This window comes from Centruroides sculpturatus, unplaced genomic scaffold, assembly GCF_000671375.1.
Source record: "Centruroides sculpturatus isolate CEXI.00-Female unplaced genomic scaffold, Cexi_2.0 scaffold1865, whole genome shotgun sequence".
Classification (NCBI taxonomy): domain Eukaryota; kingdom Metazoa; phylum Arthropoda; class Arachnida; order Scorpiones; family Buthidae; genus Centruroides; species Centruroides sculpturatus.
Genome location: NW_019386095.1, coordinates 44,334 through 58,999, shown reverse-complemented (window position 1 = coordinate 58,999; position 14,666 = coordinate 44,334). Strand labels below are relative to the sequence as shown.

The window sequence follows — 14,666 nt, the reverse complement described above, 5'->3', positions numbered from 1 at the left end:
TACTAATGCTCTGAATGCGGCTAATTTATATGTATCTGGGTCATTAGGGATAGCTGGTATGTAAAGTGGTATATGGCCAGGCTTGTAGTAGACATTTGTGTTCACCAGACCATTCTTGAAACTGATATTAATGTCTAGGAAATGGGCTTCTAGGTTGCTAATCTGGTCTAGCATTAAAATCAATCTGTATGGGTTGTTGTTAAATGCTATACTATGCTACACATCCTTCTTTACATTTAACAAACATAATTACCTGCAAAAACAAGGCACAAACAGATTAAGTAATGGTAAGGATTATGTTGACCCAAATGAAGCCCCTGGGACTATACTCCATCCCTATATACAATGTTAGATTTGAGACATCTAAAATACATTGGCTCAACTAATATATCTTTAATTCTAATTAGACGAGTTCCTTTGTTAAAGACACCTTCCAAAAAAAAAAAAAAAAAAAAAGAAAGAGAGAGAGAGAGAGAGAGTCCTGGCCAAGAAGAGACACCCAGGAAAAAATGGAGAGAGATAGGGTCAAAGGTTAAAAAAATTAGAAAAGTCACTGAACATCACAGAAAGACCTAAATCATCAACACATCTGCAGGAAAGAAATTTGAGGGTGACAGAAGAAATTCTACTGACAAACAAGAAATCTGTTGAGAAAGAATTAGAAGTAATAGTGAGGTTATGACTAAAGTTTTCATCTCTAAAACGTGAATGTTGAATGTCAAGCACCGCTGTCTTGTAAGTGACACTCAACGTTTACGTTTTAGAGATGAAAACTTTATGCTTCTAACACAATAAAGTGCTATAAATTAAGATACTTGGCGGGTTGTCTCATCTTTATTTAGTTGATATACTAAATAAAGATGAGACAACCCTCCAAGTGTCTTAATTTATAGCACTTTATTGTGTTAGAAGCATAAACGAATTGCAAAGTACGGTTTCATATCATCAAAATCATGAAAACTTTAGTCGCAACCTCACTAGCATGTTTAACTTAAATGTAAACTCTCTCTCATTCAGTCCTGTCAATTTCGAAATCTGACAGTGTGACATTTTGTTGCAATCTCAATAGTTATAATAGTAGATGTAACTGAGCAGTATAAGAATCAAGTGGTAGAGATATATACACCTATCCCTCAATTTGCACAATTTCGCTTTTACATGGTTTTTTAAATGAAAACAAAAAAGTTTTTGAGACAGCTGTTGGTAGCCTTTCGTGGGTTATTCTCATACTAATCTCAGGGGAAGACAGGTTTCTAGACAGATGTGCATCAGTTACTGTAAATACTCAAATACATCACAATTTTTTTGATCCAATACACTATCTCTTTTTAGGGACCAAAAAAATGGTCCAAAACAAACTTCTATTGGGTGTAAAATTATGAAACTTGCTGAGGTCATAAACAACATTCAATAGAATGTAAATAAGCATTGTTTGAATTATTTTGAGCAACAAAATGTTATGTATGATTATTTAAATTAACTCAAGTTATCTTGGGTCCAGACAGTTCCTGTTAAGAAGAATAAGAAAGAAAATGCCAAAGTGAATTCTAATAACAGGTGAAAAAAGTCGATTCCGGAGAGGGAGCCTGAGAAACGGCTACCACATCCAAGGAAGGCAGCAGGCACACAAATTACCCACTCCCAGGGAGGTAGTGATGAAAAATAACAACACGGGACTCTACTGAGGCCCAGTAATTGGAATGGATACAATCTAAACCCTTTAATGAGTATCCATTGGAGGGCAAGAAAAGAGTTTGTATTTTTAATAATTTATTTCATAATACTGTTTTAATATTTTTATAGCCCTATAATGTCGACAGAAAGAAAAAAGATTCCCAAGCAAAGACAAACAATTAGTTTGGAAAAGAAAATTGAAATTTTAGACAAACTAAAATCTGGACAGGGTTCAACATCCATAGCAAAAGAATATGGAATGAATGAGGGGACAATAAAGTGAATGGAAGATTCTATTCGAAAGAGTGTAGCCAGTGGAACTACTGTAAGCACAAAGTTTTCTACATATAAACGAGATGATTTAATAGAAGCAGTAGAAAAAGCTTTAGTAATTTGGATAGAGGATAATAATAAAAAAAAAGTACCAGTGGATTTTAATTTGATAAGACACAAAGCAATTAATCTTTTAGCTCTCTAAAAGAAAAGCAACAAATTCCATCCACTACAGAATTTAGTGCAAGCAAAGAATGGTTTGAAGACTTCAAAAAAAAAACACACACACACACAATCTACATAACATTCAACTTAATTAACGGAGAAATTGCTTCCGGTGATGAAAAATTGGCAAAATAATATCCGGCAAAACTGACAAAAAATATTGAAGAAAACTCTTGTTCCTGATCAGGTATTTAATGCTGATGAAACTGACTTATTTTGGAAGGAAATGCCCAGAAGAACTTATTTGACAAAATCTGAGAGATTGGCTGGGGGATTTAAAGCAGCAAGAATAACCCTATCCTTGGCTGCTTTAAATCTGGGTGACTTTACTTCTTTGTAGTAATACATCAGGAAATCATGTTTTGAAACCTTTATTCATTAATAGATCTCAAAGACCACTTGCAATGAAAGGAAAGGATTTGGAAAAACTACCTGTATATTGGCATTTCAACAATAAAGCCTGGATGACATGCACAATATTTGAAGATTGGTTCTATAATTGTTTTGTACCTGAAGTAAAAATTATTTACAAGAAAAAACCTCGAGTTCAAAGTTCTATTGCTTCTAGACAATTCACCAAGTCATCCAATAGACTTGCAACATGCTAATGTACAAATTGACTTCTTGCCTCCCAATACAACTTCGTTAATTCAACCTCAAGATCAGAGAATAATTTCTACATTTAAGGCTTACTACATTAGACAAACCTTTGTGGATGTTCTGAAAAAATTGGATAAAAATCCTTCACTTACTCTACCTGAAGTGTGGAAAACTTTTACAATTTTAAATTGTGTAACAAATGTTGCATCGCCATCAGCGAAATAAAAATGTCAACATTAAATTCTTGCTGGAAAGTCATATGGCCTGAAGTAATAGTCGAAAGAAATGAGAGTTCTACTGAAAATGTTTATGCCAATATCATAGATATAGCTCATTCTATTGGAGGTGTTGGATTTAATGATTTCTATATTCCAGATATTGAAGAGTTATTTGAGGATGAGGAAATTTCAGATGCAGATCTTGTGGACTTAGTACTACATCAAGTTCCCAAAAATACTAAAGATAGTAATTCTGATGATAATAATGCAGCTGAAAAATTTGCTGGAAAAGTAATCTCTGAAGGGCTTCAACTAGGTAGAGAACTGCAAGCTTATTTTTTGGACAGAGATCCTGATACTGAGAGAGCATTGAAATTTCAAAGAACACAAAAAATGCACTCAGTCAATATGAAGAAATTTATAAGAATACTCTCCAAAGTAAGCAAATGCTGATCACTGATTTCGTACCATCTACAAGTAAATCAACTTTTACTAACAAAGTGGAAAATGTAGTCAACATCTCAGTTAGTGAAGCAGTACCTATGAGAAACATTGATGAATTTTCTGTTAGTGACTTGGATAGTGATGTTACACCAACACTACCAAAGAAAAAGAATTCTAGCTTACAAAGCTCTGAAGAAGAGTAAAGGCTGATTTTTATTTGTTTTTTAAATTATAGTTGCTATGAAGGTTATTTAAGTTTAAATTCTTTTATTGTTTTTATTTATATGCAACATTGTTAATCTGTTTGTTTTTTTACTTTTTTTTTATACTGTATTCGGTGTTAATTAATGTTTATGTTTTTGATTTTCAAAAATAAATTGAAAAAGTATTGTACATATAAGCATTAAATTGCCTTCAAAAATTAATAAACTCATCCTTTTTTTTCCCTTTAATCCTTATCTCATTTTACATGGTTATAAAGAACATATCCTCAACTTTCCCTTGCCTTCTTTAGCTTGATTTACACAGTTTACAGTTTAATTGAACATATCAAATTCATACAAAAATAGAAAGATATCTCATTTTACATGGTTTTGGTTTGCAAGATTTTTCTAGGAACATATCTACCATGTGAATTGAGGGATGAGTGTATATATAGATATGTAGTTATGATTAACATTGTTATCCATTTTACTTTCCTGGCTGTTATGTATAAATAACAAGGGAAAAAGTTTTTTGCCAAATTTTTTTGTTTTTTGCAAATCTCAATGTTTTGAGATCCTCTGAATAAAAAGAAAAAAATTCCATGGATGTGTGTGTATTATCTATTTTGCTTAATATCACAGGACAGGGTGAAGATAAAGAAGCAAAACTAGGCATGGTAGCTTATATATAAGAGACATTGATGCTATTTAATTTTGGGTGTGAAAGATCAAGGGGGTAGAGAGATAGAGCGTGGTCATGTGTCATATCTTGCAAGGGGTCAGACTTAATGAAGATTTTACTTGTTGTTAGCATTTATAATGTTTTCTAAAAATTCAGATTTTTGCTATTTTATAATAATTAAAAATATATAAAGTTTTTATAACAAAATCTCATAACAGATGGCACCATATACAATTTAAGTTAACCTATTTATTTTGATTAATAATACAAATGTTATTTTTAAAATAAAATCTCATAAAAGCCAGGAAAGTTATGCAACTCACTGCTAGATTTTTTTCTAATAAATTGATTTTCATATGTGAGTAACTATTTGACATCATTTTATAGACATTTATAATTTTGCCATAGATGCTATAATAATCTTATTAAATACATATAACAGAATTATATTTCATAGATTATATATAATTATAAGATAAATAAATATAGTAGGTCCTCAACTTAACAGATAACTGGGGAAGTGTGTCCACTATTGTCAAAATTTATTACATAATGATATCTAATGCCATTTAGAAAAGAATCAGCCTGAAGAGGGACATGAACCCACAACTCCTACTTTCCATGTGGTCACATTGCCAGTTACAGTATCCAGATCTCTGTCTGATCTTCACTTCCAAAACTATTAATTTAGATACAACCATACTGGTTATCACAGCATCAACTAGGGATGCCTTCAGCACCCATAGCCTATAATACCCTCCATAGCACTCAGACAGCTATTGCTTTACTCCAGCATGGTGTATACATACAAATAGAAACATTGCTTATTCCAATCTTCTGGAAGTGAGGATTGAATGGAGGCCAGGTAGTGTAATTTTCAATGTGACTGCACGGTAAGCAAGAGTTACAGGTTTGATCCCACTTCGAGCCAGTTTTTATCTTCCAGAGCCTTTTACGTTAATTATTAAATTTATTAATAGATGGTACCTAATGTCTACTTCTAAGCCAAATTAATTACATATAGTTATTAAGAGTAGCATTAATATAACTTGATATAATCAGCAATCGTTTGGCATTAATATTGAAAGATCAGGTTGTGCAATGTTTATGTTTTTATAATTTACTGTGTATAGAACATATCAAAATGTTTTTATAATGAAGTCGTTTTCAACCAAGGTGCTGCAACAATACCAAGAGTACCATGAAATATTTTGTACGACTATTACTAAATGTACAAAAAGCACAATAACTACAAGGTGTCACAAAAAGAAAAAGATTTACCAAGTTGGGATGCCACTATTGAACAAGATTGAAAAACATTGTTATAATGTACTTGTATAATTGCATAAGTACATCAGAAAGTTCTTGGAATTGAATATAATAAAACACAAAATCTGGTTGAATTATTTTTTATTTTTTGATATAATCTCCTCTTAGAATAATGCACTTATTCCAGTTGTGGCCTTCATTCAAGTAAAAAAAGCCAAATCATCAAGTTTTGCAAAATATCTGTTCACTGAAGTAATGACCTCTTCATTTGAGTGAAATTTCTTATCTTCTAGCATTTTCTTCAGGTTTGGAAAGAGATGAAAGCCACAAGGAACCAAGTCAGAAGTGTTTTGAGGAAGAGGATGGATTTGGAAGCAATAGTTGGCAAGTTTTTGCTGGGAAAAGTGGGCAGAATGCACTGATGCATATCATAATGAAAAAGAATTTTCTTCTTATTCATGTGATAGCTTTGCTCTGCAATAGCAGTCTTCAATTTAACAGATCATAATAATAAGAGATGAAATAACAATATTCTTTTTGAAGTAGTCAATAAGGATAATTCCCTTTGCATCCCAAATAAATAGAAACAATAGAGAAGTTGCAGTTGTCATTCAAACGTTAAACTTGTATGGAAAGCAAAAGCACACATTTGATGTTTGAACTCCAAGTAAAATATGATATGTAGCATGTTCACAACAATATCCCATGAGTCAGTTCACGATGTGAATATCGTGCACTGACTCATAGGATATTGTTGAAAAATGGTGGAAACGTTTAACAACAACGAATGTTACCAGCGAAGGTAAATAAACAAATTAAACTATTTTAAAGTATTTATAGGATGTTTAATAACACTAAATAATTATTTTTAATTAGCGTCGTGTCTCCTACTGATGATAGGACTACCTCATACTTTTGTTGAGGGATATAATGGCTTATGTAAATCTGAAAGCAGCTTGGAAATTTATTTTTAGAAAATTTACAAACGTATTATGCTATTGATGGTAGAAGATGCTGTGAAAGAACAAACCTACTCCTACAGAATTATGATAAGCTATTATGAAGACAAATATATGTAAATTCTATAGGCACATCACATCACTTGCAAAAAAATTAAATAATTAAATAATCTCTGGGTTAAAATTGTCTGTTTCTTTACAATATTATTCATAAACGCTTAAATAATCATTATTTTAATAAAATACGTCATAATTTTAACCCCAAACACAAAAAAATGAAGTTTAAGCTGATCTTCTACTCTCCATGCTAGATGATTACCAACTTTCTTAGAATTGTCAGATGGCAACATTCAAACATCCACAAAAACAATGACCGCAACCTCTCTATTGACTTTTCCCACTGAGGGAACAACTTTAGTCTTCTTTAGAGTTGATGATACTCAATGCTTCCCTTGATTAGATTGTTGCTTAGTCTCGGCAGTATTGTACTGGATGCATGTCGTGTCCACAGTCATGTACTGATGCAAAAATTTCTGTGGATTCCTCTGGTAGATGTCCAACCCTCCTTGAAAGTTGTTGCCCACATACATTTTTGTTTGATCATGAGCAAACATGTCACCTGTCTTAGAAATATTAGTCATGCCTAGTTCTTAGGTTAGGATTTTGAACACATTTTGTACACCCAGTCAGCAGAAATGCCCGTTACCCCAGCAATCTCCCACACATTCAAGTGGCAGTCAGCAGCACTATATTCATGGATTTTATCTATGTGTTTTAGGGTAACAGCAGTTGCAGGTCATCTGTTGTGAATGTTGTCTTCCATACTTTCTCAGACAAGTTCAAAAAGCATTACCTATTTGCTTACTATCAAATACGATGGGACAGACTCCAAAACTTGACTTAAATTGGCTTTGATCTTAGTGGCATTTAACTATTTCTTTACCAGATACTTTATTACAGTAAAAATTTCAATTTTCTCCATTTTTATTTTCCTGGCTCTGTTATATATTAATATAACAGAGGATAAGGATGGCGATTGATCATTAAAGACCCCCACAACTTTAATATTTTTGGACTCAAGTCACCTAGAAATGTTAAGAAATACAAAAAACTTCAGTTTTTTCTGAATGTATGGATGTTAGCAGTGTGTGTGTGTGTAGGGGACCACAATTTTGTTCACCTTCTTCAAAGCTTAATAACTCCTATACTTTTTGTCAAAAAAAAAAAATTCTGAAATTTTGCAGGGAGGTTTGTTTATTAGGGAGATTGTTGCTGTTAAATTTTGGTGATTATCTTTCCACCCATTGACCTATAAAGGAGGTTGTGTGTAACTCCAGTAGGGTCAGACTTAATGATGAGTTTACTCATTATTAGAATTTACAATATTTTGTAAAACCCATCCTTACCCTCAAAATTAAGCTTTTTGCAATTTTATAATAGTTAAAAATATAAAGTTTTTAATAATAAAATATCATAACAGATGGCACCACACACACAGTTTTAAATGTTTCCAGGAAAGTTAAGCAAACCATTGCTGGATTTTCTTTGTTGTAATCCATCTTCATTACTTCTGTAATTTGCCAGAGCACTTTCTATTTTCTCTTTGGTATCAAAATGTTGCAAACATGCATGACAAGTAGTGATGTTGGTTCCTGATGTCATCCAGTTTCATGTGGCTAACACTACTACCTATATGCAATTCCAAGAACTTTCCAAACTACTAATGTATCAATAAAATTTTATTATAATGTTCATTGAGTAATTTACATTCATTAACTCATCTTTTATCATGTCCAATTTGTGAAAAAAACAAGATTATAAATTTTTCATCCATTAAACTCAAAGTTCATTAAATTGAAGGTCTACTGTATTTATAGTATTTATAATTTTAAAATAATTATGGAAAATATTAAAGGCATGAATAATTAAACATAGCATATTTTAAAATAAATTTATCATCATCACTACATTAGTAAAATCTTTTTAGTTATACCTGTTACAAACTTTCATCGTTAGTAAAGCTTCTTTATTTTTACTACCTTCTTTTTTACTTTTCTTCCTATTAATTTTCTTATTCATATATTTAGTTGGTGGGAGTTTACTAGCAAAGTGTTGATACATCAAAGCTTGATAAGTATGAACAAACTGTGGCAAGGTTAATATACGATAAGATTCTATTCTGTTAGTTGAAGAATTAATCTGAAAAAATGAAGCAATGCAAATTTAGTAAATTAATTTAAGTTAATACATTTCCTAGAGATAAATTCCTGTAATAATTCCAAAATCACAAAATTATTTAATAGGAACAAGTTGAATATATATTCTACACACACATGCACATGCATGAACATAATGACTTGACACAGATTATATCTAAATATTTAAAATTACTTGTCCTGACTGACTGATTCATCATAACCCAGAGCAAACTGCTGAACCTAAAAAGCTGAAATTTGGTACACAGTTAGGGTATGTCATGAAAATGTACACTAAGAAGGGATTTTTCAATTCTCCTGTGGGGGAGAGGAAAAGCATTAAGGCTTAACCTGAAGAATGGCTTCTACTGTACTATTTTAAATGTGATTTTTTGTTTTCAACTACATTCAGTCTTTGTTGAGTACTTAGGTGTATTATATTTATAACAATGTCTGAAATGTTATCAATATAATACACCTATTAACCAAATGTTTGAACCATTTTAAATTTGAATTTGTTATTGCATATTGGTTTGATTATAGAATGATTGATCAATTTTCTGGAATGTTTACAAACTGAAAACAGTTCATTTGATTCTCAGCAATTCTCATCATTCTCAGTGGCAGGTGTTATATAACAATTATTATGATTGTTGAAATACTGAATATAAATGGTGTTTGCTTGCAAAATCCATGTGGGTGAAGTTGCAGGTAACAGCTAGTACTATATAAAACATCAAACTTTCAAAATAACACAAAATCAACATTTTACTGATTGCTATTTATTTGTATAATCAAATTGCATTTAACATCTTTCTTGAATCTTTCTTGCTCTTTTTATATGTATTTATTAGTGTGATGTATTTTTAAATGTGCATTAATTTATTCATTAAAACCCATCCGAAATAAAACATGATCAGAATTTTCTATTTTGATTAGTTTCCATTTTATAATAGGTTATATTTTTATTAATGCAGGAAAAATATGGAAATTGAAAAATGTTACAACTCCTATTTAGAAATGCTTCTTCTCCAACCTAAGTGTGTTATATTCCAAAGACATGTTCATAAAGACAAATTATACATGATGATACTGTTAAGTTTCAAAGTAATCTTTGAAATTTTGTTGAGGATAGTGACAAAAAACACATGCAGAAACACTTAATTACTAACAAAAATTTCTTTAATGAACAAAACAGTCACTACAAAACCCCAAGATATCAGCAAACCCAATAAAGTAACAACTAGAATTTGCATACATCCTGACCACCATAGCATATTATAACTAATTTATACAAAATTCCTAAAGATCAAATAAACTAAATTACAATAGGACTAATAATAACTGAATTACAACTATATCTATAATCCCAAAACCAAATATACAAAATATCTTGACAGTTGGTGACAGCACACTCTAAATATCAGGGTTGTAGGTTCTTTGGACTTTTGCTGAAACTCCTTATGTCCTTCCCTCAAAAAAAAAAGATTCTCCCCCTCTCTCTCTCAACCTGTTGACTCTCTCACTCAAACTCAGATATGTCTTCAATGATTAGTCTCTTAATTTTTCCTGAGTTCTTCCTGCTTCTGTCCTCATCAAAGGCTCACCCAAAGTGCTTCTCATCAGTTCAAGCTCTTTGAATATTATCTTCCCAGTGTCCAGACCAGTCCCCCCAACAGGGGTCCACACTTCAACATTGTACCACCAAGCTGGTCTGGACATGAATACAAACAATGTAGCCAAACAAAGGGTGGAAAGAACCACCCTTTGCTTTTTCTCTTCTTAGTTTCCATTTTATAATAGGGTGGGCAGAGAAAAATAAAACAAAAAGACAGACTTCCAAAATACAGAGAAAAGACCTGTGTAAAAACTCATTATCCAGAGAATATGTTCTAATAGTTACTTCTTATAATGTACCATTTATAAGTCAACACTTAATTCATCAATTAACAAATTTGACTAACATAGAACTTTTCAATTTTTATTTCACAATTGCTCATGTAAGAATAATTACTCTTAAAAATTAATTTTTGTTATTCCTCCTGTTAGTAATACAATACTGAATTTTGACTATTCTAAAAATTTTACTAGGTGGCACTGGTTTCATCTAATAGATTAGAAAAATAATTATCAATAATTTAAGGAATAATTTACAAATTATCCACTTTAATACATTTTTGCCATATTATTTTGATTGAAATTCTACTTCTGATTAAAGTGTTTATCATCAGGATTAATCATTTGAATTTCATTAATTCTTAATACAATTAATCTAGCTCATTTGCAATTAGGCAATAGTGTTTAATGGCTTTAGATTTTGGAAGTGGTTCTTAACACTAGTCCAACTTATATAAGGAGAATGGAAGCATTTCATCTTAAAATGTTTTATCATAATTGTTTGATAACTCTTATTTAAATCAAATTAATTTTATATTTAGTAACTACTTTTTATATTTTTATCACACATGACATTTTTTCCAAAATAGTAAATATTTTTTAAATATGTATTACTCCAAGAAAAATAATTTAACTCTTCTAGAGAGTTAGGGAAGAACAGTTGTGCAGGTATCCCTTGATAAACACAGTTAATTAATCCCTTGATGCTACCGTACATATCAAAATCACATTAATCAAATACTGTATCTATGTTAAGTAAAGACAGCTGGTAAAGCCACATTAGAGAGGTTGAGGCGCACGTTTTAAACGTGTAAACGTGTACGTGTGATGTTCGGCGCCGCTTTCACGTAAGCCTAAAAGTTTGACGATGGTGTTTGAAATGTCGAGCGTGATTCCACCGACTATCCAAACACCATTGTCAAACTTTTAGGCTTACGGGAAAGCGGCACCAAACGTCACACGTACACGTTTATACGTTTAAAACATGCGCCTCAACCTCTCTATTAATTAAAACTTCTGTTGCATATATAAAGGAATTGCCACAATTAATTTCATGCATTAATCAAATCCTACAGTAATTAAGCAAAACTGCATTAAGCAAGGGATATCTGTATCATATTGTCTGAAAAGTAGCTGTAAAGATGAAACTACAATCTTAACAAAGTAAAAAATAATTGATTGTAACTCTCATCACTGAGAAATCAAATATGATCCCAGCCTACTAGTCACAACATTAATTATTATTTAGAATTTGGTAAATCTGAATAAAGGTAGTTAATGCTGAAAAAGTTTACTTTACATAGGTTGTTATGCAATTGGTACCTAAAAAGTTATCCATTTCCACATTAAACAGAAGCATAATAAAATTTTACATAGCAATTATTACATTCTGAGATTTATTTTCTAATTTATAGAAGAAACTTGTTTAATCTGTAAAATTATATCAAAAACAAATGTTTTTGGACATCTTGGATGATAATTCTCAGGTTCTAGAAAAGAGATTATATTAATATATATAAATTACTTTGATAGGATAATAAATACCATATTTTTGCAGATTGATCGAAATGCCAATTTAAGTGAGGTTATATGTTTTTTCATGCACTTAAAGCCGGATTAAGCCACTTTGGGGCCCTAAACATTTTCTTCTTACCAGGCCCCCTCCCGGCTCTTTCAATTAATAAATCTTGTTAATATTATTTCTATTAAATCACATAAGGACACTGCAGCTGCTTAATAAAAAATAAAGCAAAATTATTTAACAATATTTCACAGGATGTTAAGAATACATATAGATATAGTTAATATTATTCTTATCGCTATAAAAAAAAATTCTAAATTATTGGGAGTTTTACTTTCAATAAGAAGAAACATAAGTACAATTTTCTTTAGATTTTAAAATTCACAATAACCATATAAAAGTAATATATTTTTGTTTATTTGTAGAAAAGCAAGCTATCTTATTTACAAATCTTTTAAAAATAGAGTTTGACCGGGCCCTTCTAAAATTCGGGCCCTAGACATTTGTCTCATTTGTCTATTCAATGATCCGGCCCTTCATGCACTCCACAGGGTGCATGAAAATATGAATGAGTTAGGTTGTGTGGTGTCTCACAGATACTAATTTTATTCTAAAATTATCAGCATCAGCTCAAAAACTATTATTAAATGTTTAATTTCTGCATTTTGTCTTCTTTCTAATGATATAATATACTGGAAAAAGGAGTGTTTCCATATAATTTGTTCTCAATAGCAACTTTATACTAAGTTCTAAAGAACATACAATATCAAATTTCAACTCTTAATTCTCTAAAGTTTCACTGATTGACATTTGTTTGTAATTGGAGATTAATAAATTGTTTTTCAAAGTAGGGTAGTAAAACTGTTACTTTCACAGCAGATTGTCAGTGCAGCCCACACCATTCTTGCTACTGTCAATAAATTGCTAATTGTTTTATCATCCTGTCAAGGATGATAAAACATGATAGGTTTATCACGGACCTGATATCCCAGAGTTCAGATCGGCACTCCCTTAATTTAGGAGGAGGCATCATTCAGGATGGCGAGAAAGTGTGAACAGCGTATGTGGTTGGTGGTGTTAGACAGAGAGACACAAACTCCATTCACAATTAACACCCATTTTTTGATATACAGTAATACCTCGACTTATGCAAACCTGGAGTTACGTGATTTTCAAATCTCGTCGATTCGTCTTTTGTTTGAGCACCACACAACTCTTGATTACTCACTCCCCCCACACTATTGTTCAGCTTACATGTTCAGACGTGTCGTGCAGAATCGACAAATAGCTACAATTTATTTTGTGTTATTTATTTCTGTGTTTGTTATATCTACGGAGACTTGAGAGACTCTATGTAGTGATTTCTTGTAACCATGAACAAATCAAAAGATGAGATAAGATTAATCAGAACATTTATTAGCTTACATACATCAGACTTGGATTTTACACAAATTGCGAAATTATACCCTGACTTACATGGTTATCGCTCGGTCTCACCTATCGCGTAAGCTTGGGGTATTACTGTACCAAAAAGCATCTTACACAAGACAGGAGATCTCCTTTGTGACTTAAATTAATCCAATGCGTAGTGTCCAGACAAGCTACAATCTACAATATTCGCAATAGAAGTTTCCCAGTTGGTTGCTCTTCCTTGGCATCTCAGTGTTCTCACAGACTGTTCCAGATGGTGAGTGCAAAGAACACAGTTCGCTGGTTCTTATATTCTGGATAAAGCTTTCTCTGTCTCAGCTGGAGAGTTCCTGTACTTTGAAATCCCCTTCTGTCTGTGAGAAGATCTCTGGTCTGGTTAGGCAGAGAAAAATTGGTGGTTATCCTTGTAAACAAAACCACAAAGGGAGAAAGATCTTTTGTCCTTGAATTCGAGCCTCTTAAAGGCTTTGCATCCTGATTGGTGCTCTGGTTGGTCGTGATCTCTATCTTCTACCCCTCCGATTGGTCCCTAGTTGTTGACAGTAGGGCCAGTCGGGCAGAATTTGGAGATTGGATACCTGTCATAATTGTTTATTGAAATTTTGTTGCAAATCTGCTCGTAATTCTTAAACAAGTGTTTTTACCCCAACTGTAAATATCCCCAGCTACACCTGCATGACAATTGGTTTTATTATACATACCATCTTCCTGTTTTCGCAATTGTGGAAAAACTGGTCGAATTCCTGATCTGTTCTCTCACAATATTTTATTTATCAAACACATTTTACTCAAAACAACTTTTCTTTTAACACAGATTTTTGGTTGAGGGTTCAGCCTCTGGTCGAGACCTCACAATCCTGTAAACAAAACCTTCCTTCTCTTTATAAGTTAGTCAATTTACAATGTTATTGTTTTTATTGTACAGTCAAAGCTCAGTTTTTAAACATAAGTCATTCTTCTTAAAAATTGTTCTAAATAAGATTTGTAAATAAAGGAGTCATCAGAATCTGAAATGCATTTCCAAATACAGCAATAAAGCCTATAACAATTTAAGTTTCCCGTGTGATTTAATTAA

General features: G+C 31.8%; 1 protein-coding gene across 3 annotated transcripts in view; it reads right to left on the bottom strand.

Annotated features, from left to right (window-relative positions):
• Nucleotides 1–14,666, bottom strand: part of LOC111613561 (RING finger protein 141-like) — a 60,418-nt gene that overhangs the window by 24,383 nt on the left and 21,369 nt on the right. For all 3 annotated transcript variants that reach the window (XR_002754787.1, XM_023354910.1, XM_023354911.1), the window contains exon 4: nucleotides 8,541–8,746. Coding sequence is in view for 2 of the 3 variants with exons in the window: in XM_023354910.1 (XP_023210678.1) it covers nucleotides 8,541–8,746 (206 nt within the window). In the remaining variant the exon portion in view is untranslated. The remainder of the gene's footprint in view (nucleotides 1–8,540; nucleotides 8,747–14,666) is intronic.